The sequence below is a fragment of the Echiichthys vipera genome (assembly GCF_963691815.1).
Source record: "Echiichthys vipera genome assembly, chromosome: 13".
Classification (NCBI taxonomy): Eukaryota; Metazoa; Chordata; class Actinopteri; order Perciformes; family Trachinidae; genus Echiichthys; species Echiichthys vipera.
Window position 1 is genome coordinate 11,882,673 of NC_139838.1, and position 23,615 is coordinate 11,906,287.

General features: G+C 38.3%; 1 protein-coding gene across 1 annotated transcript in view; it reads left to right on the top strand.

Annotated features, from left to right (window-relative positions):
* The window catches only part of csmd2 (CUB and Sushi multiple domains 2), a gene marked incomplete at both ends in the record, with an annotated part of 266,970 nt that overhangs the window by 124,796 nt on the left and 118,559 nt on the right, over positions 1-23,615 (top strand). The window contains 8 exons of the mRNA XM_083925070.1: positions 445-557; positions 1,869-1,946; positions 5,086-5,173; positions 7,056-7,180; positions 12,044-12,165; positions 14,333-14,436; positions 16,392-16,504; positions 21,972-22,154. Coding sequence (XP_083781196.1) covers positions 445-557; positions 1,869-1,946; positions 5,086-5,173; positions 7,056-7,180; positions 12,044-12,165; positions 14,333-14,436; positions 16,392-16,504; positions 21,972-22,154 — 926 coding nt within the window. The remainder of the gene's footprint in view (positions 1-444; positions 558-1,868; positions 1,947-5,085; positions 5,174-7,055; positions 7,181-12,043; positions 12,166-14,332; positions 14,437-16,391; positions 16,505-21,971; positions 22,155-23,615) is intronic.

Genomic DNA, 23,615 nt, shown 5'->3' on the forward strand with positions numbered 1-23,615 from the left:
TCTAAGCACAAGCAAGCACAATCCTGATACAATGGACGTTGGTGAATAGAATATAATATGATGTAGAAATTGCTTTAGGAAATGGTGTGTGCATCAATTACAGTAACTCATACAGCAGGATATAATATACTTAGCATTGTAACATCTCTTTAATCCTAGTTTAAGGGTCCATGCCTTGACAAACTAAACAAAAATAACAAACAAATAGATACATAAATGATGTGACATTGAGAGTTTCTAAAGCCAACAGATTAACTTGCCATTTTCCATGTACTTTGACACTGGTACATACCTTGCCTTTAACCCTAAACACATTTACAAGTACATGATATGCTAAATATAACTGCATTAAGCAATTTGCTACCTCCACATTTTCTTGCTATAAAACTTGTGCTAAAATGCTAATAATCCAAGGCACTCTTCTCTCTGTCTCTGTGTCTGCAGGTTTACTGGCCCCAATCTTCCCTCACCTATCATTAGCAGCAAGAATTGGCTTCGACTGCATTTTACCTCTGATGGCAACCACAAGCTGAGAGGTTTCAGTGCCCAGTACCAAGGTAAGATAAAGTACAGGTTTTGATATATTAAAAAAAGATAATCATTAATGATGTGTGCCAGGGTATAAAACGGTCATCCAAAATTGTTACCCACTGGAAAATACATGTGACATCAAGTGGTGTCAATCACATTTACACACAGACTCTGTTGTCAGAAGCCTTTAGAGAGTTGTTTGACCACTCAGAGCTCAGTGCAGGCAAGTGTCATCTTCCAAGCTGATTCACTTCAACTCCTAGCTCAAAGCACTTTACGACCAATAAAGAATACAGACAAATTTAAAAATAGATTGTGGAGGTCATTGCAGAACAGTGTGCAATCAAGGATGGTACTGATCACAAAACAAAGGATGTACAAAACATTACAAAGTGATTGTGCGATATGGGCAACAGAACGAGAACTTCATGCTTTGACTTTTAATAGAATGCAGCCGTGGCCACCTATATGGTTGTAGCCAGTCAATAATTTGTCTGATTTTTTATTGTTATTTGAATCATCCTCACTGCTATTTTGTCTCTTATTGAGTACATTTTTGCAATTAATAGAATAATATCATAATGCATCATACTCAGAGTGCAAGGTTTCTATGCAGAACAATTTTTATCGGATGCACGCAAAAAAATACTGACTTTTTGTGTTAAGACCTTTAGTGTGCCAAAAACACACGCACACGCACACACACACACACACACACACACACACACACACACACACACACACACACACACACATACACACACACTTTTTGCTCTTAAAAAAAAGGTGATCTCTTACGACCTCATCTTCAGCCATCTGTTGAAAGAAAGAAGGTAGAGAAATAAGAAATGGAGGTTGTGTGAAGAATATAGAAAAGACAAGACGGGAGCCAATGGTTTTGCAGTTTATATGTTAGATAAATATGTTTAGAAGATCAGAGTGAAATGGGAGGCTAATACTTTAATGACATTAAACACTCTCCCCCCTTACAGCAGCCATTCTCATAATGATAGTTCCCATGATTCCACAGCAGCGGCATACGGAAGTGAGGAAAAGAGTGTTGTCTCTATTTATTTTACAAACCAAACTCAATAATTTAAACCTCATGTTTTATTGTATATAATTTAGTGGTTTTGCTCCTCAAATATCAAGCCCTCTAATTTTAATAATACAATTACATTTCCTTTGAACATTTTTGCAATGGGTGTGGGCAATTGTGTATCGGACACTATGTATTATAAAGTGTACCTGCTGCAGATATTTAGCCACTGCTGAAATGTGTGGGTGTCATTATTGAACTTCCTGCTCATGTATCTTTGCTCTGTTTCTCTTTATAGTGAAGAAGATGACTGAACTGAAGTCTCGAGGTGTGAAGATGTTGCCTAGCAAAGACAACCACCACAAGATATCAGTGTGTAAGTTTTAAACCTCAACGCTGCAGTATGTTAAAAGCACAAAAAAGCCAGAAATTGAAGCAGATTGAGACCTCTTCTTACAGCTCTCTCTCTCTCACTATGATTGGCCATAGTCTCCCATCACAGGGTATATTTTCCAAAGCCTGAAAACAGAGCCAAGAGGGGTACAGAAGTTCACTCTCAAAACACTTACATTACAATATGAGGAAAGATTATTAACGATTATTCCAAAAATAAACCACCTTCCCCAGGTTTAACTGTCAACAGTGTTTTTATTTACTCAGTGCAATGTCCCCTGTGTTGCCATAGGAGAAAATAAATCAAACTTATCCTTATGCAAGTGTAGGCTGAGATTTAGCTGGTGCACCATGGCGAAAGCACCTCTAATTAAGAATTATGTTGACGTTAACAATGCATTCTTATTCTTATGCATTTTGGGTGAAAACCCTGGCAATGGCATCCAATGTCCACTGGCCACTATTGCAATTTTTTTTACTGCACTGCAGACTGACACCAGTGGCTTTCACGCTTTGAATCAGCAGTGCTGTTAAGGGCTGAAGTATTTTTGCTTGAGGCAGGTAAGCAGCAGGTATAGCTGCAGTAGGAACTGAAGTCAATACAAGAAATGGCATGACTGATACAGTGAATAGGCTTTTGAATTGCAGTCCTAAAAATGGAACAACTCTTGTCTCCACAACCTGTATGTTTATCCATTGAATAAGAAGCCAGAGAGTCCTTTTCACCACTCTCAACTTTTGTGCAAAGTCATTTAAAAGTTTTTTTCTACTCCTTAGCCACAGCAGGGTTAAATGTTGACTGTTGTAAGAGGTAGAGACACAAAGGACGCATAGTCTGTGCTAGAGATGCAGTTCTAATAACAAATGGCCAGCAGTAATTGCATTGGCTGCTCTTTTGCCACAGCCGTCTTCCTTCCCCTTGTTCTGTCTCCCACTCTGTCTGAACTCACTGTTCATTATTCCACTCAGCTTTAATTGAACATCTGTATCATTGACAACTTGATAGCCATGAGTCACCTGACTAGAGTGACACAGAGGGATTAAAATGGTTTAAGAAAAACCTGTAGAACAAAAAAGAAGTGATGGTAGCCTTTGGGCTATATACAGTTCATTTCATCGACTTCTACCTCCAACTTTATCTTTTGCTTTTAATCTGTATGTCCCTCAAAAAATCCCCTATTTCTTCTTTCCTTTCATTTGCATTGCTTTAATGCTTTTTATTTTCACTTTAAATGTTTCCACTTTTTCCAGACAATTTCCTGTCTCCACTATTTTATTGTATATTACGTCATTTCACTGTCTTTGTCCCCTAATGGAAAAAACACAAATTATGGAAAAGGATTTTTTGACTGAAAGTTAAAAAGTTCTTGGCTTATATCACAAAGCGCACTTGCTAGTTAAGCTCTCTTTTAACAATTTCCAAGCGGAGTTATCAAGGGTTGTAGACCAAAAGGGGCACAATTCGTCGATCTACAACCAGTCAGAGCAATGAAACATGTAACTGCTGACCGACAGACAAATGTAAAAAGACAATGTGTAGAGATAAGCTGCGATGGCGGTTGCCGTTTTTTCCCATCAGAATTTGATAGGAACTTCAACAAGGTCAGCTGCAGCCATCTTGGTTGATTTTTAAAATGCCTCAGTGGGGCTCTTCTATACTAAGCTATGTTTGTGCAATGGATGGTTTATGGTTGCCCTAGTGTCCTCCCCCCAAAATAACAGCTTCACAAGTTGCCAGTCATCATATCATATCATTTATGAGAAAAATTCTTGTGATTGGCCTGCTGGTAATACGTTTAAACAAGAGGGATGCAGATGCATCTGCCAGAACAAATAAAAGCTTGCATTTGTCTGGTTCCCAGGCTAAAACAGGTAGTTACTTTTATTTTACATTGACTCCTTAAAAATCTAATCTTAAGATGTTTGCATCAAATATAGGGTCAATCAATTGTATTGTGTGAATAAGAAAAAAAAAATACAGTATCTCTTATGAAGAGGTGAATAAGCCTTACAATCCGGTAAGTCAACAGTAAGTCAATTGTCCTTTTTTCTGCCATTTATCTTATCCTTGTTTTAAATTCATTGCTGGCTTGCCTCACACTGGGACACTGGCCAGTGAGCAGGTGTCACAATGCTTTGGCCCTACAGACCTTTAACTCCTTCCAGTCGATCAGATGGGTTCTCCTGGTTGGCCAAGTTAATTTCACCCCTCCTGGCACTTTACCTTCCACTGTTTTGACCCAGTGACATGACTGAACAGGGCACCGCCAGGAATATAACCTGACTCGCCAGATGGTTTGTCACACAGAACCATCTAAAGAGCCATCATTGGAAACTGTTTGGGCAGGCACTTTCAAAAAATACCTGGTTGGTCATTGAATTAAGCACCTGTCTATCACAGGCAAACTTCAACCAATCAGATCTACAAACCGTATGACATTTTCTTCACTACCAGCAGAGTGGGTTGGTAAATCAGACTCTTGCCGACACCAGTCGAGAGAAGAGCTGAACATCTTTTCCATCAAGAAAAGCCTTCTGTGGCATTCCGTCTTTTCTTTCAATGAAGAATTACTCTACAGTCCTGATATAACTGATACTATTTCAGCATCTTTACACACACACCTAAGCTGCCACTAGCTCCTCACAGGATGTTGATTGGTTTTGGTTTTGAACACAAATACTACTTGAAGCCTGACAAGATTTTCACCTGATATTGCAATAATCCAGCTGTCGTGCAAGGTAACCAGGAATGTGCACTGGGTTTGTCAAGTTGAAGTTGGTAAAGGTTAAGCAACAGCAGAGGTGTCTGCCGAATGAATTAATGTATGCAAAGCTTAAAAAGCTTAATATAAAAAGCACTTTTGTGTGACAATAAGAGAATATTACGGCACCTGACATTCCACCCATCAACCTTTTTATCTTTACATTTGTTCTGTAATGAAGTGCTGCCAGAGGGCAGAAAGTAAACAACATGTAGGCATGTTTATAAAATGCATGGAAATCTTCTTTAATGCAACAAATTGGAACATTTTCACAAAAAACTATTTTGTTGAGAACATTTTTTTTTTGTTGAGCAATCTGTACTGTTCTTACTCTTTTTCTCTGTGTCTTTCCTCCATTAGTGTCTCAGATGGGTGTAGCGCAGGGGCACAACATGTGTCCAGACCCGGGGATACCAGATCGAGGAAAAAGAAAAGGCTCAGACTTCAGGTAAAAGCGAGCGAAGAATGATTTCAGGAGCAGTTAATTGAGTTGCAAGTTTAGCTGAGTATATGAACATTCCTGAACAGCAACCGGCTGATGAACAAGCTGAATGATAGATGATTTGTTTTGGTCACAAAAGATGGTAATCAGGTCTAGATCAAGACCTCCCTTTCCTATGAGCTAAATCATGACCCTAATCGACAATTCATCATGACGTCACAACAACAATATTCGTTCTTCCGACAAAAGCTGAAGCGTTCTCCGAAGACACCACTAGTAAACAAGCCCTTCCGTGTCATTTAACCAGAGTAAATGGCTTGAATCACTGGGTGATCTGCACAGAAGTGGAAGTAGAATATATTTACACACTTCTCTACAAGTGCAGTTTGATATTGTACATTGTACATAGGTATTTACATGGCAAATTATTATATACGGTATATGGTTACAAAGATAAGAAGTAAGACTTTAGTTTAACACCATTAAATTAACTCTAAACATTACATCATCATTTATATTTGTAGGTTAAACAGAAAGTTTGATAGAATTTTGGCAGAAACTGTCTTTCTGGTGACACAGATCCTTTATCTGTGTGAAAATGTCTCTACAAAGACGATGATTGAGGTTTGGTTCCTAGTCTGCCCCGTTAGAAAAAGCTATTCCTCCACCAGGTAGTTTTGCAGTCTTTACATCCATTTAGTATTTTCCGAAGGAAATCAATAAAACCCTACGCCTTTTGCTGTATATCAAGCATCTCAATCCCAAACACAACACATTTTTCGTTTTTAACTGTGTAACACTGTTTAAAGTAGCCAGCTGGTCAGCTTCAGGTCAGTGGAAGCTGCTCGCGTTCTGCCACCCTTGACGCCTGTTGTGTATAAACATTCTAAAATGCCCTATTAGGCTATATTAGCTATGTTACTATATTGGCTAAAACTACACAGTATAATCATATGTCTTCTGAAAAAAGTCAAGCTTATTTCTTATTGTACTTTGTTGTAGATATTGCATTCATTAGCCTATTTCTTTTCATGTGACTTTGATTTAAGTAAGTGAGTTTGTCTTCCATTTTTCTAATTTAATAGTTAAGGCCTAATTAACTCGTGTAAGTGGTATGAGAATGCTCGCTGACAGTTTTCTGTTAAGATTTTGTTCTTTGTTTAATGTACCATTTTGTTGTGAGTCCAGTTGTCTTGTGTTTAAATTAAATATCAAAGATGTAATTAATCACATTTCCAATATCTTTTGAAAGTAGTATTTCTAATTTAATTTCATATTAAAGGGATAATATCAGAAATGCCAATGCCCAATTGACATTGTGCTTTTTTATTCAGTCCCAAATGTATTCCAAAATGATCTTCCAGTTCACTGTTGACAATCTTAACTTTGTTCACAGCTGAGATTTAATCAACAGTGAGCTGGGAGGAAGCTGTTGGGTGCTATTACAAATCAGGGACTGCATCTTGAAATGTGCTCTAGCATACAGCACATTACCCAATGTCATGCCCCATAAAGCCACTGCAACCAAACCTGATAGAGAAATGTGTACACTAAAACAAATACCCTACCATTTCAGCCACTGCACACTAATAGGCTGCCACTGTGGGACAGTGATATTGCCGGTGGGATTATGGAGTTTCATTCCTGTCAGAGCTATTGTCTCTATCAGTGGTCAGCTGTAACACAGACAAATGGGTAGCATTCACCTTCCACAATGCAGCACTTTTGGAAATCACACCTGGGAACTCAAGGAAATTATTTTTCAGCAGTGAACATTTTTACTTGGTACCCTCACCTCATCTGCACTTCCTCACTGCTAAGGTGTGTTCTTTTTACAGTAAAGGTTTTTGATGCTGATGTGTTTTTTCTGTATACAATCTGGCTGCAGGCGAGGAGCCACAGTGCATTTCTCCTGTGATGAGGGTTATGAACTCCAGGGCTCAAAGAGTATCAGTTGTCTCAGAGTGACGGACAGCTATGTTGGCTGGAGTGACGATCGGCCCATCTGCAGAGGTAAGGTTTGACGTATGGGTTGTCCATCTATACACATAGACTAATGGTAGAAGTCTTAAAGTGTAATTCTGGCGCAAAATCATCCCATGGTCTTTTTCGGCACTTACATGCATCCAATAACAGCTGGACGTGGCTAACATTGATTAGCTCGGGGAATTACAGCGATGGCATTAAAACAGCTTTTTTAACCATAAATACTGCTCAAAATAACCCAAACCTCTGCAATAGCATGATAAGAGTCCCTACACATAAAACAAAGCATCAACAATGTAGTTAGCGAACCCGGAGTTTATTAAAATAATGTTTTGAAAAGACTTACCAACTGGCCCCGGTACCAGCTTCTCTCATAGTAAAGTCCATTCAAGTCGATTACCAAATGCAGTCTAAAAGGAAGAAGCCCAGTGAGGCTTCGTTTTATGTGTAAGGGTACTTATCATGCTACCGTAGAGGTCTGTTGTTATTTTGAGCAGTATTAGTGGTTAAAAAAGCTGTTTTTATGGCTTCACCGCACTGCCCCGACTCTCTCTGATGTCTTAATAGTTGCTACACCAAAAAACAGCCTTGATGGCTTGATTTATATATGTAAGTGCCTTTAATGCAACACTTTAATGCGACCGCCATTTATATTTTCATACTCAGGTGCCCTGACATTGATGTGGTTGCTTGTGAGTGTAGATGCCCAGTGTTTTCCCCCTCTTCTCTTGCTTTTGGATTAATTATTCTCCATTTTGTTGTGACTGGCCTGACTTTGACCTGTGGTCAGTATTTTTTTGCTTCCGGTTGTTTAGCCATGCTGGCATAGTGCTGCCCATCTGTCATGGCTCACTCACTTCTGACCATTTTGTGACAGACAAGAAGAGCGGTCAGGCTCCCTGTATGCCCATGTGCTCCTCAGTTTTCAGTCTCATTGAAATCAACTAATCAGAGTAGATTTGAGTTTAGATTTATAGTATAGTATAATTGCTTTAATTGATAGGCATCTGTCTTGTGAAGTGTATTTATTGGAGCAGGGCATATTAATATTTTAGTTCGACTTGGTGGTAGTGTTCTCTTCAAATTTAAAAGTAAAAATTCTACACCCAAAATTCAAATTAATAAGACAAATTAAGCATACTGGCACTTACTATAATATTTATATTTATTTATTTATATAATATTACAAAACGCATATCAAAATATTTCAAGGCATTGTTTTTTGACATGTGGGTTCTTTTTGGTTTAAATTCAAAAGTGTTCTGATTGTCAGGGTTCATTTGAAAATACTCAGTAAGAGGAAAGTAGTCAAATTAATTATCTTTGAGGACTACATTTTTATGACTTATGTAGCTCTGGTTGTCAGAAAATGAGCCAGAGTGTTTTGTTCATACATACTGAATAAACCTTCCAAGGCTATGGTATTCCTAAAGCAATTCTTACCTTTCTGGCATCTCACTTTGCCAAAAAACAGGCATCCTAATCATTATTTATGATCTCAGTATATCAAATGAGAATGTGGAAAAACAGTGTGACGACATTAAAGGAGTTACTGTGTTTTACAGAATTGGTTGCAGCAGGCAGCTGTTTTCAGTTAAACAAATGGCAGACAGACACAGTGAGCAACTAGCCAGTAAAGATAGTGGAGTATTTAGCAGCCTAAAGGCCTTGTATTTTCTCAGTAGTCGGTAGAAACTAAAATCAAAGTTTCAGGAGAGTTTATATTGGACTTACATTCTTACAACTCAACTTACGATTGATAATGTTGCTTCATAACTGCTGGATGCAAACAAGCAAATGTTTGCTAACAACTTTGCCCAATCAACTTAAATGGTGATGATATGTAAATGATGTTTTCACAAAATTGATAAACAATCAGTTGTTGCTGGTTTAAACTGGCAGCTGTGGTTGTGGTGGTTGATTATTTGTTTATTTGATTCAACAGCACAAAATGATTTGTCATCACTCCAAAACAGCCTCATAATTACTAAATGCTTAGTGATAACTCCAAACGTTTGAAGTGATTAGGCCAAACTATTTGCAACATTTCTGAGATTTATATCACAGTCAGAAAGTGCATTAGCAGAACAGCTCATATGAAATTGTCTTTGTGGTAAGGGTAAGTAAGTATTGTTGTTATACTAACATTTTTGTGATCCCCATGCAAGTATGCATGCATATAGACCATTTCACAATTGCACTGTTAGCATAAACATTCTAAATGTGTCCCTGTTTTTTCCTGTTGCAGTGTATGTGATTGACCTCAATTGACAAACAGGAATTCTATTGAAGGGGTCTATAGGAAGATTTTTCATCCACATTGACCTTTATCCCCAGCAGGAAGAGCTAGCCATCAGTCAGCCATTTTATACCTGTTTCCTCATTAGGACTTTTGAACACCCTAATCTCTGACGGATTTGTCTAATGTAATCACCTGCAGCGTTCCTTTAACGTCACCTATTAGGCCACTGTTGTTACTCCACTTCGGCTAATGAGTTCTTATAAATCCAGCTTTCCACGGGTACCCCATTCTTTCTTTGTCTAGGACTGATCCTATTGTAGCAAAATTAAATTACAGCACTAAGGAGAGGGGGCATGGTCACAGAAGGATTAGGGGAAAGGAGATTAATAGTGCTTCATCTCATCTAAGACACTGTCAGTCACCTGTAATTCACAAAGTAATTTGGCATAAGCTCACATGCACTTGTTTTTATCTTTCTATGTAAAGAAACATTCCAGATTGACGTAATAATGGCAGTGAAGTTCCCCTTTAAGAATATCTCATTCCATTATCCTCATTTAACCTTTAATACCGTGCCTTTGTTCTGCTTCATTGAAGATTAAACATCAACCAGGAATAATTGAATCTCTGTATCCTAAATTAGCATTAGTCATCATTAAATTGTACAGCACTATCATTAGAACAGGAAAAAATACCTCATCTTTAGCTGCAAGTTCATTCTCCTGGCGTGAAATTCACGTCTCTCTTTTAAGTTCATGCCCTCTTTCTGGTCACACCAAGCTCTTGCAATTCTTTTTCATCATGGACTTTGATTGCAAGGTGACCTGCTGAATTTTCTATCACTGACCACACAAGGGTGGTATGTATCAGGCACAAAGATGACCATGATTAAAAATAACAGGAGTGGATATGATACCTTCAAGTGGGCATCCTTTCTGCTGTATTATTTTCATTAAGGTCACCCTCACTGTTGGCACAACTCAGATTAATTACTTTATTCTCCTCTAAACTTCACCAAAGTTCTTTTTACATTTTTATAGGGGTGATTTGGTGGGAACGGAGAGTAACATGGCCCCACTGAGTGGGGTTAGAACACCCGAAGGACCTTTCTGAGTCGTAACTTATTCAAATTTAGGTAGCTTGTTCAGGACCTTTTTAAATACTTTCAGGTTTGTCCCCCACATGTGTACACATGTACATGCTCACTCCCTTAGATTATTATTTGGAAATTCTGCTTTGATTTGAAGGGCTGTTTAACAGTTCTGACATGCAGACACCACTGGGCTTTGATTGAAAAAAAAGTCACACTGTCCTTTAAAGCTTGGTTTGCTAACTGTTAACCTACTCTTTTCAATGAGAATATCAGAGTGTGATACTCAATATGTGTTTTGTTATTTAGATTTTTTTTTCTACAATGATAAATTCTCCCATACAGAAGCTATACTTGGCAGTACCTAACTATATTAATGGCTGCCTATATTTATTATGAAGCATTTTAACAATGGCAGGGGATCATAAAGACAGTCTGATGACATATTCTTTGTTTTATTCTTAATAATAAATTAGCCTGACAATGTTTACAAAACAGTCCCCAGTATATTTTAAACCTGTAAGGAAACTGTGTGATTTATGGGTTTGATTAAATCTTTCATTAGTCTATTTTTCATTGTGCCACACTAAATTGGAAAGTCAAGTGTTTAGATGATGCACAGCAGTTGATTTTTATTCATATGGCTGTTTGGTTTATAATTTGATGATGGTTTAAAACAAGGGCAAGCTATCATTGCCAAGCATATCATTGACAGCTTTTCAAAGAGATGCTTTTTTACAGTTCAGCCAGGAACACCGAGGGAACCTCAAGTGAAACAAATGCCTTTTAAACTGTTACACAATTGTATTTGACAGTTGCACTCAGTGGTGGAAGGTCACTAAGTACATTTTAAATTTTGAGGTACTTGCACTATACTTGAGTATCTTCATTCTATTCAATTCAATGCACATTTATTCATAATAAACACTAAATTTATGTCAAGACACTTTCAATATAGAGCAGTTCTAGAACACACTCTATGGTTTATGTATTATTCACACAGTCCAAACAACCCCCCCCCATGAGCAATAGCAAGTAGCAGTAATCTTGCACACAGTGGAAAGGAAAACCTTCCTTTTAGCAGGCAGGAACGCCAAACACACCCGGCTACATGTTGAGTGGCCATCTGTCTTGACCAGTTGGGGGGTATAGAGAGAGAGAGAGACAGAGACAGAGAGATTGAGAGAGATGCTACTTTATACTTCTACTCCACTACATCTCAGAGGTATATAATGTACAACTTGTATAGATACCTAGTAGTATATAAGCTTACCAACTGCAGCACAAAGCGATGAACGCAGTACATCAAAAATATAATCCAATTAAGTCATATATTGTATTCAGAAATGGGTCATTCTGCAAGTCAAGTACTTCTAAGTATATTTTTTGATGCTAAAACTTTTGTGCTTGTTGAACTGAGAGTTACAGGTTTTTCAACATGCAAATTCAGTAGCAAGTTCGACCAATGCTACATCTTTTGTAGTTAATTAATGTGTGAAAGTGTGCGTTCATACTGCTTTGACCAAACATTTGCCTCGTTCTCTGTCTTCTCTTGCAGCACCAATGTGTGGAGGTCAGCTGAGAGGGCCCAGCGGTGTTATCACATCTCCAAACTACCCAGTCCAGTATGACAACAATGCTAACTGCACATGGCTCATCACAGCCACAGACACATCTAAGGTAAAAGTTATTAAACATGGGATTTAAGAAACAGTGCAATGTTAGTTTCCAGCAGTGTGTTAAGTGGCGTGTTTAGCTGCCAGCAAACTGAAAAGCAGTTGACTGGTGTGTTTGCACCTAGAGAAGGGAACTCCAGAGGAAGCTCTTCACTTCAACACCCCATGTGATAGAAGCTTTCTCATAGACAAATGTGAGACATGTGGAAAATTAAAGTGGTCGAAAAGAACACTGAAGCTGAGCCAGCAGAAGACAAAGAGAGTTGTTAGAAACACCTGTGGTGAGGGAGAGGAGGGAAGAGTAAAAACTGTCGTAAGACTAATGGACAGGTTTGGAGACTTTGCTCAGAGGATATCATGAAAGTGTAATAGCCACTCTGTTCAGATCATTGACTTTGGAGTTGTGTTCAAGGCCACCCAGTTGCTTTCTTGCCAAATATCCTTCTCTAAACTCAAACAAAATGGTTTTACAACCATGTTCTCTTTTTACACTGAGTTAAGGGGAGGCTATGTGAGGTGAGAGGCAAGGTAGACACAATGCGCATCTACCCACCCCCACCTTTTGCTTGCATGCATACAAACACACACACACACACAGACACCCCTGGGAATACCAGGCAGGCAGCTTGCTGAAACAAACAACGGTACTTTGGGCTGTCTCTCGCTCTGTTGTCTGGTCCAGATGAAGATGGAGCGAGGCTGTTCTTTCTGTTTAGAGGTGTAATGGGCTTCTATTCCTGCCCGTCCGCATTGGCCCAGCCAGAGGAGACGTTAGGTCATGCAAGAGACTGAGGTGGAACTGCAAAGAGAGATGGGCAGGATGTGACACAGCTCTTCTAGACCCAAATGCAGTCTTGTGACATCGTACCGAATGTGGATTCTTGTCAAGTGTTGCTTCTTGATAATGTCCTGAAGGTACTGAATGCAGCTGTTTGTCCTTGGCAATATTTTAAATGTTTATCCGGTTCACTGTTCTGAATCCACCAAATGTCCAACATGACGTCAGAGATGGCAAACTATATAAAGTATATATATGTTGTGCTTTTTTTCCTTTTTGTTCATTCCTCCCCCCTCTGTGTCTCACCTGTTGCCTGGTAGATAGGAAATGGGTTTGTGGTATGAAACTCTCTTTATCTAGTGATCTGACCTATTTTGCCTACACACATCCATCTCTTTTCTCCACCTTGGCAATTTTCATTAGACACTGGGTTTAACATAGGACAGAATGCAATTTGCATTTATATAAGCTTTTTCATTAGGCCTGGCTCTCTCAGCCCTCTGGAAACATTAAGATTTTTTTTTTGTGGAAATCACTGGCAGCCAATTTAAAACGGGAAACAAAGACAGTCTGTGTTTTGCTTTTTTATTTATTTATATTTTAGTCTCTCCCATTACTGTGCTTTTTTGTATTTATCAACATTTTGCACTATCATATTAACTAACTTTATTTGTCTGTCTTTATTGGAATTGCCCCTTTCCTCCTTCAGCTAGGGCACACTTATTGATTTCCTTGCCTTGTTCCACCTTCTCTACCACGCTTCTACCTGCAGCATAGAAATGAGATGAAATAAATAGGCCTGTTTTTTTCCTCGCTGTTAATACATCTTTTGAAACTTTTGTGTCACCTTTATGATCTATATGTTCACCTTGTGGACAACCTCAAATCCCCTGCCACATCTCTTGATGCGCTTAATGTTATTGTAAGTCTAGCTAAATAGGCCACAAAGGCATCTGCAACCTGCTGATTTGATGAGCAAGAGTAGGGGTCATGCAGACCGTGTGGCAAGCAATCAGATATTTGATTAGTGGAGGAGAGTTTATAATCACCATATAGGAAGTCAGATAGCAACATATACACAGTCAAATATACACCGACAAAACTCTGTGGCCATACCCAACTGATGATTTACACAGACAAGATAGAAGGGTTGTGGTCGGAATCAGGGATTTAGAAGATTCATGAAGGTATGTGGGTATTCATAAAAACATTATCTGATGGAGTTAAAAGGATAAAAGTTTTACATACAATATGCACAGCTGGTACAAATGGTTTAATGACATTGTGCCGGACAAATATTCAAAGATTGATCGATGATACTGCACCTTTGGTCTGGAGCATTTAAGCATCTGTCGTTTACCTTTGTCTTGACTCTGTCCCTGCTGTTGTCTAGGTGATCAAACTGACATTTGAGGATTTTGACCTGGAGCGAGGCTATGACACGTTAACGGTTGGAGATGGCGAGGTGGTGGGAGACCAGAAGACCGTCTTCCACGTGTGAGTGACTCCTTCGACCTCTATCCTTTTGCCTTCAATCTTCCCTTTGTTCTTTTTAACTTACTCTGGCTTACACTTGGCACCATCATCTATAGCAGTCATTTTCATTTTTTGCTACTCATGTTCCATGTAATCCTATTCTGTCTTTTGCTTTCACTTTCCTCTTCACCTTTCTTCTTTTTGGCACACTTGCCTTTTCTCCTCCTCCACTCCCCTGCAGCGGACAGCACCTCTCTCTTTTTTCTTTACCCTCCAGCCCTTTTCTCTCCGTTGTACTGTTTCTCTTTCATTTCATCACCACCAGATGCAGTTGTGCATGAAAAATAGATGCTGCACTGCATTGTCAATCATCACTGTTTTCAGTGTAAAAAAATAAGATCACTGCCATGTGGTGTAGCATTGCGAACTAATGGAGTTTGCGCTAGCAGATGCTCCATAACAATTCACAGGATGTTGTTATTAATTTTGCGGAAATTTAGCACCTTAATAAAGTTTTTTATTGATCAATTTTTATGCGAGACTGCCTTGCCGGGGTGTGAACTGGGAGTAGGTGGGAGATAAATGAGGGAGATATTTGTGGAGGGGTTTGTTGATAAGGCAAGATCTTCCTCACATTAATACTTTTCTGCACATACTTGCATGGCACACAAACACTGAAAAGGATCCTAATCTTTCCAATTAAGAACTCTGTATGCCCTTCTTTATCATATGAAAGTAGAGTGAGTAATTCTGTCATTGAGAACATTGCACTCTCGCACACAAACAAATTAGAACAATATAGGACCAGATAATTTTCCTGCAGCTATTGGCACAGTTTAATTTAAGACTATATTTTTTTGTGAATCACTGGTGCAGGGAAGTGTGTGCAGGGTCTAGGGGGTTATTGTTTTGTAACTTTAAGGTCAGAGGCATGCAACCTTACTGCAGCACAGACATAAATGTGGTGGCTAATAGGTAGTGAGTCAAATCCCTTCTGTTCACTCGAAAGACACTGTGCATTGACAGTTTGCTAATGGAAGAGAACAATTTTGTTTGAGTCCGCCACAAATACTTTTCCCACAGGAGAAATGCTGTCCTTGTGTGTTAAGAACATAAGTGTTATGATTCAGATAGACTGCCTTAAAGAGCCACCAACAAGGATAGTGTTTTAGACAGTGATTAGCTTGCAGGTAAATTATAACGTTCTGATCAAATTTGTTAGGTTGGATGTTCACATTTGCAAACCTGTGTCTATATGACTTACAATTTATTAAATTATATTGATCAAGCAACATATCTGAAAATGGGTTGCTAAGCTTTTTAGTTTTAGTAATGCAAGTACAAGAAAAGGGGAATTTAGGCGTAAATCCCCAAAATCTGTTGAACTGTGGTGCTTCTCTGGACACACCACGTGCTTCAGGAAAGGACAAAACCACAGACCCAACTTATTCAGATTCTACCTCCTTACTACTACCACCATCCTCTTTGTACCATCACTAAAATTAGAGCCTTTAATCACTTACTCCACAGCTATACACTTCCTAATTAGAGTTGGGGGAATTACTATTCAAATAGGATTAAATTACTTCGGTGGCATTGACTGATCTTGCCTTCATTTCCTACTTGCTTGTTCCGAACTGTTTTGAATTAAAGGGTAAGGGTAAAAAAGACTGGATTGCCTGTAACAGTTTTAGAGCACTTTTCTTTGATGAGAAAAGTCAGATTAATATATAACTTCAGGTGTTGTTTTTTTCTGCTTGTATTAAAGTTTTTAATGATGCTGTGGAAATAGGGCCTTTGGCTATTAAAGTGACACCAAATTCACTGCAGTACGTTCCAACACTGCTTACAATAATTGAAACTACTGATCCAGGATTCAAAATTGACAGACCTTGCAGTCACATTATACAATATACAGGGAAATACATACAGTATATTTACAACCATCTAAGATGTGCTTTTTTCTCTTTTTGTAGCCTCTCTGGTACCACCACTCCAGACCTTGTGGTTAGCACCAGTCACCAGATGTGGCTCAACTTCAAAACAGATGACACCAGTGGCTCCCTGGGATTCAAGGTTTCCTATGAAGGTAAGGGTCCTTCAAATTTTTTTGTTTGTTTATTTATTTATTTATTTTTGTCATTTACCCTTGTGCATGGTGACTCATTGCTCAAACCTGACAACATGGAAACCTTTAGTAGGCAGAACACATTTCTCTTCAATTGACTGTAATGTGCTCTCCTGTATTCATTGTCATGATTTTAGTTTTAAGAACATAGGGGTCAGAGAAGCTCCAGCCGTCTCATGTACGATTTTTGTGAAGAATCTTAATAGCATCATAACAAAACAGGTGCTTCCTCCCATGTGAGCTCCTTCTGCCGCATTTACAAATTACAGCTAGAGTACAAAGCCCTTAAATGAAACATATACTGAACCAAGGACTCAGTTTAGTCAAGGACTGTCTGTGAATGAAACCTCAGATAGCTGGTTCCAGTGCAACTATACACAGATTATGCTTTTAGATTAATTATTTGAGTCATGTTTAATGCCTTGAATGCTAATGAGGCAGGACAAGAAAAGCACTTATTTTGGTTAAACAGGCAATGGGCCATCAGTTCAGCCTACCATAGATAGCATCCGCCTAATCCTGTTGTGTGTCTGTGCCAGTGTACTCTCAAGATTTCATGTATGTGGGTGCACATATTTGTGAGCTTTAAAAAAAATGTCAATTAATAAGTGCATGTGCTTGCATGCATGTGTGAAGACAGGAGAGGCAAAGAGGACTGACAGTGTGAGTCTGTGAGTTATCTCTACATGTATTTATGTAAGTATGGGGAATTTGACAGAGTTATTTTTCTAGATAAGTCTGCCGTTTGCCTATCAGAAGCACAGCAAGTCTTCTCCCTTGCGCACAGATGCTTATTTTTCAAAATAACAGAGAAAGTGGAGCAGCATGCTGAACCGAAGTGTAATTAAAACAATGAGTTCTACTTAATGAAGGGGAAGAAATGCTTTGAACCACTTCACCTCCCCGATTGGAGCACCCAAAATCTAATTTGCATTCTCAATTAATTGTATTTTAAGCCAGATCATCAAGTGTAATTGCAAACAAAGTCATACCAGTACATACACTCCCACCTTACTCTTGCATTTGAGTGTGGGTTGCACACACTGGTCTCAATCTTTCAACTGGAACTTTAACTGTTTAACAGTATGAGTTGAGCTTTTAGAGCCTGTTGACAGCTGATTATGGTTAAAAGTGGGACATGTTGTGTCATGTGTAACCTTCTATTGACAAAATAATATCCTCAGTGCTTGAATAGGACTTGAACTCACTGATAAGATATGCTGGTATTTTTGCAGTTGCAGTTACTAAGGGTTGTACTGAATAGTTTGAAGCTGAAAAACATCATTTGAATGCTGCACAGCTTCTTTTTTTTGCTTGTCTATTCGGTCTGTTTAAAACCTGAAGTTTCTGCACGGTTTGAAGATTGAGCCTAAAGATTAGGCTACAATTACATTAATAGTATTATTATTATTTGTAGAATTAGATTCCAGTGGAGGCTGCATAGGATTGTTTTCAACTTGTGCGACCCAAACATTTCAAGTAACTAATTATTGTTTCCTCATTATTTTATGCCCTAATTGGTATAGCCTGCTGCCGGCATGTATTTATGTTTGACAAAACTGACGAGTTATTTTCATTAAAGAAAATTGATTAAATAAAAAAATACTAATTCATTTAATCCAATGAAGTACTATATTCAGTTTGAAGATTTTGTTGAAGTTTTTTTTTTAATAGCGTGATGGCATTATAAAATGAGACAACAGACATTCAAATCTTCATTCACAAATAGAAGCTTTAAATGTAAAAAGATAAGATACTGTATATGTAAGGGTATGATTTGGTGGAGGGAATGTGGGCTTCTAAAGCCTGTTGAGGCATTGTATGAGATATTGGGTTATACCAATAAAGTTGACTATTAAAGTCCTTTTGTCACTTTAGGCCTAAGGAGATTGCAGTGTAGATGTTAACGGTAATGTGAGTCTGAGTCCCATTACAATGCTTGGATTGCTCCGGAATGTCAAACGAACAGGAACAACAAAAATGCCATTACATCTCTTCCCTTATTCATGAGAAGAAAATGCTGTTTCATTCATCCCTGCCTGCACTGCTACACAACATATATTCTAAACACATGTATAACAATAGACATTCCATGAAACACATGTACGTACACTTCAAAGAGCTCTTATTTATTGCATCCTTTTCCCCTAAAGTTCTACTTTTAGGGACCCTTGAGGCAGACAGACCTGACATGAGAAAAGCACAGCAGAGAGATTGAGTTCTTTAGTGACTCTGCTACAGTGATGGATTGTGTGTGTATGCATTTGCACATTGGTGTATGTTTTTGTGTCTTTATTAAGGTTAAAATAATACCATAATTTTAAACTTTTCTGTATTAAAAATTCTCTAAAAAAGGTTTTCATATCGGTGCATATTGAAAAATGAATAGGCCGAAATCAAAAATTGAATAGGATGATAGCAGCTGATAATATGGGCTCACCGATATATTGGTATATCTAAGCTATATTTTTGACATGTTCTTCTTGATGCGGTTTCTGTCGGCTCTTATACATTCCATTTGTAAATTACCACTTTAATTTTCTCTCAGGCCCACCTCAAAACTCGCTCTCAGCATTCCACTGTTAAAGGTGACTTCCATGTAAGATCAATGAGTTGTCTTGTGAATGAGGCTGCCTCAGGACAGCCATACATCCAAACAGCAGTGAGCTCTAAATATGTGTTCTAAATGATGATCATCATTAGAGCTGAGAATGGATTTATACTCAGCTTCGCCCCTGGTGCGATTTAAAATCGTATTAGGCCCAACCATCATTTCCTGGATGGATGAGCTTATTCGCTTTCTTGTGTTCATCCGGATGCCTCGATAGGATGCATCAGCATTCCCATCTACAATCTGCAACCTCGGAAAAGTAGAAAGAACAGCAAGTGAAAGAAAGAGGGATGCATAAATCTTGCAATAATGAAATTGGCGTCTGGTTTTAAGGGAGAAGGGTGTTCATAGAGGTGTGTGTGCTTGTGCGAGTAACTGAAAATGCTAATGTCATCTTCCAATGCAAGTGTTTGTCACTCAGTAAGGGGAGATAATCATTTGCAGGGGGAGAGAGAAACAGATGAGAGAAAGTTTTGCAACATCAGTGAGTAACATTCTGGGGGGATAAAGAGTCAGTAAAGACTATCAGTGGCAAATTAAATTGTCCTGAAATTAAATGCATGACGAGACAATTGGAAAATTACAGTTAATTTTGATGTCATGAAGTGTAAAAGCTAATCAGTTTTGTCAGCTTGATATTAACAAGCTTCCAGGGTACTTCTGGATTCATTTTTGGGCTGAAATAAAAATAGAATTTTCTATGTGGATTGTACATCGATGTTGCACTGATGTGACTATAACTTTAATAAAGAATATTAATGTTATACAATGAGAAAATAAAGTATATTAATAACAAATTAAAAAGCTAAATGAACATCATGTTCAGTAGGCATCAGTTAGTTACTGACAATTCAAATAAAGAATACATTAAAATAAAGTCAATAGCTATGTGAGACCATTTCTAATATGTTCTGTATATAAAATGTTTTCATACTGGCGCTTATCAGAAAACATATATGCGGATGCTAGGCTTAGGGGATATGACGATATTATCTTTGAACACGATATTGGTTAAATAATGGTCATCATGTGTCCACGATAACAGTTAATTATGCAACGGCAGTTATGAATTTTGCCTCAGCCGCAAGGACGATTGACAACTTTGTTCGTTTCAAGACATTTGCTGTAACAAGTGAAGCATTAATGTATGACGGAATTAGCGAACTAGCCAATTACTTAGTTAGCTTGCTTTTTGTCTTGCTTGCAATAAGCTGGGTGCTTTTCCCAGCATCCATCTGATAAGCAGTAAATTCATCAACTCACCAAATGTATAGTTTATGGACAAAATCTAGGTCTGTGTTATTCTCATTCAATACATCAGTGTTGATCAATGATAGTTGATGGCTTATATTGATCCGGCTTGCCCTCCTGTTACTGCCTACGCTTTGTGGCCACTTTGTAGGAACTTATGGGTATTGCAACACTTGCATCTCAAGTCCATATCTATTTTTATCTTTGTGCTTCTTTCTCTAAAACTTTTTTTGGACAATAATATTGTATATTGTTGTTTAGCTCAAAACAATACGGTCATTAGGGGGATTTCAATATCGTCAAACCCTAGCCAATATCGATATCTCTGTGATCAGCCGATATTGGTCTTGTTCTAGTTACTGTTAAGGACATTTACATCTGGCTGGAAAACAAGCTTTGCTAAAAACAAGAACTAATGCTAAGTCAAAAGAAGAAGACAACCGTTATCATTGTTTTGTCTATTACACGGGTTTTTTCCTCATCTTGCTCTAGGTCAAGTGAGTCTGTCAAAATTGAAACTGTAAAGCAGTTTTCACTAAGGCACAAGGAATTGTGCGTACATCAGCTAAGCCAGCACATATACCATTTAATCAATAGAACTCGCTAAAGATTGTGTCAGTAACAGGGTATAAAGTAGCTAGTATCAAACAAGTGATAAAAATGTCCGCACTTTTCCCGTAATAAGTGATTGTAACAATTTAGATTGCATCCTCATTGTGTGTAATGTTCACTTAATGTCTTTCCACAAGCTGAGAATTTATTTTTCTGGCTGACCCTGTGGGAAGGTGGGGAATGTGCTGGTTGAAAGATCCGACATCCAACAGTTGATTGTTGATTGCCTCATACGTGTAGCACTGTTTAGAATGATAGGGAAGTAATTTCTTTCTAGTCGCCATGATTGATGCACTATTCTTGCCGGCTTCCACAGTCAGCAAAAGAAAAAAATAGTACATATGCCTTAGTAAATTAATAAATTGGGTTTTAGGACATGTATTTCGATTAGCTGTCCCAGGACTTCTGCCCTGTTCAGAAAAAAATCAGTGATATTCAGTAATTCCCTTAACAGTGACTAACCTGAAACTGGAATGGTTGAGAATCAGCACTATCTGTTTTAATTTAGTGCGTGGCCCTGCATCTTCATATCACTTATTAACTATGTAGTAGTATCTTGTCAATATATGCTGGAGGCTATCGTCAGTAATAACCTTGAGTTGAGATGTCTGTTTATCTCTGCCCACCCCCTCTCTCTAGCTGAATAATCCAGCATGTTTTTTGGGAAAACTGGAGGAAATCCACTTCTCATGCTACAGAGCCACATGACCGCATGGTTGTCTATGATGCCGAACAATAGTGTTTTTTTCTATTGAAAAATATATGAAGGTTAAAGAGAGGACAGTCAGGGTGGTGGCTTGTGTTAATTCAATTGTAACCTTTAAATGTATCTCTATTATGATTCCAAGTGACTGAAGCTTTTTCTTTATTTGTATAACTCCCATTCATGTTCCTCCGCTTGAAAAAATGATTTATTATCAATGTCAGTTTTGTAAACTTATTATTCTTTCACAGAAATTGACCAAGGCAGTTGTGGAGATCCTGGAATCCCAGCTTATGGCAAACGGGAGGGGACAGGTTTTCGTCACGGAGACAGACTCTACTTTGAGTGTCTGCCTGCCTTTGAGCTGGTGGGGAAGAAGAACATCACCTGTCAGAAAAACAACCAGTGGTCTGCTAAGAAACCCAGCTGCGTTTGTAAGTTATTGGATGCCTGATGTTAGGTGGATTCTACATAGACCATGTGCATGAGTATGACGCTACTCAAGTGGGTCATAAATATGTATGTTTGTGCAGATGAGTGCAGGGAGGGCTGCATAATAAACGATCAGATTATCCCCACAGTTTGCCAGCGGAGGCTGTGAATTTTGAAACAATAGGAGTGCTTATTAGCTAATTAACGCCATAAAAGACAAACAGAGAGTGAGAGAGTTAGCGGATGAGGGCAAAAAGAAAAGAGATCTGACCATGCAGATAATGCCCACTGTTGTATTATTGATGAGATAAAAGGATGGACAAAAAGCTGCAGTATCTAGATAAACACCCCTCAGCTGAATGACTGAGGTTGCTTGTGCATGTCAATTTGACCACATACCACTGGTAAAGATTGCTTACTTTGTTATCATTTAAAAAACTCTTTAAGTCATATATACACAGTGCAGTTTGCCTTTCTTTGCCATTAAAGGTGATAATGTTGATGTGTGTATCTAAATGTAGAGTTAGTCATTGCCTGCTTGTTGTGTGTGCATGTGCATGGGGTATTAGGGGTAATTATTTTTTTATAAGGTTGGACACAGTGTTACGATTCTAAACCTCACCAACCCAACAAGTGCGGGCAAATCCTGTCGTTAATAATTTATAAGAAATGAAGTTGTAAATCATACATTGATACAGAAATAAGTCAAAAGTTGAGGTAAAGTCATATCATTGCAAAAATTAGAAGGGAGAAGCCCGGTCATCTCTCAGTGGAGACTGAGGATGATCATATGAATAATCAACATTGCTCTTGCAATGGTGGGTAAGCATTTGACTATGATTAATTTAATAATCAAAAGGCAACCTTTGCTGCAAATTCTGATAGTTGTATTCCCATGACTCGGTTACATCAAGCTCCTGTGCATATTTTAATATGGAATGTGCATTTGGGAAAGAAAGTATTTTATGTTACCCACTCAAGTCATCTTACAGAGCCCCATACAACTGTTCCATGTTTATTCAATAACTTTAAACTGAATTATCCTAAGTTGGTGTTGATGTCAAGCTTACAATTCAGTTTAAGTGTGTTGAAATGGAACTTTCTGGTCTTCCGGACAGTTGCCGGGTCAGGGTGCAAAGGGACAAGGCGCATTCTTACAATGCCAACCTAAAAATTTTGTAAGCTCAGGGTTTAGTGCGGAATACCCTGACAATCAATAGATAACAACACCTGAAAGCTAGAGCAATCAGCCTTTTTATGGCCTATTTTTCTTTTTTTCGTTTAACTCAAATGTATTTAGAAATGGGAGAAAAAATAGGAGCAAGTGCCCCTGACATTCCCAGGAGTGGTCCGTGTGTCCCATCAGATGTAGACATCTCAGTGAAGGACAGTACTGTCAGTGCTGCCATTTTCACATAGCAATATACCTTTTTAGCTTCGCCAGACCCCCATGAACAAAACAA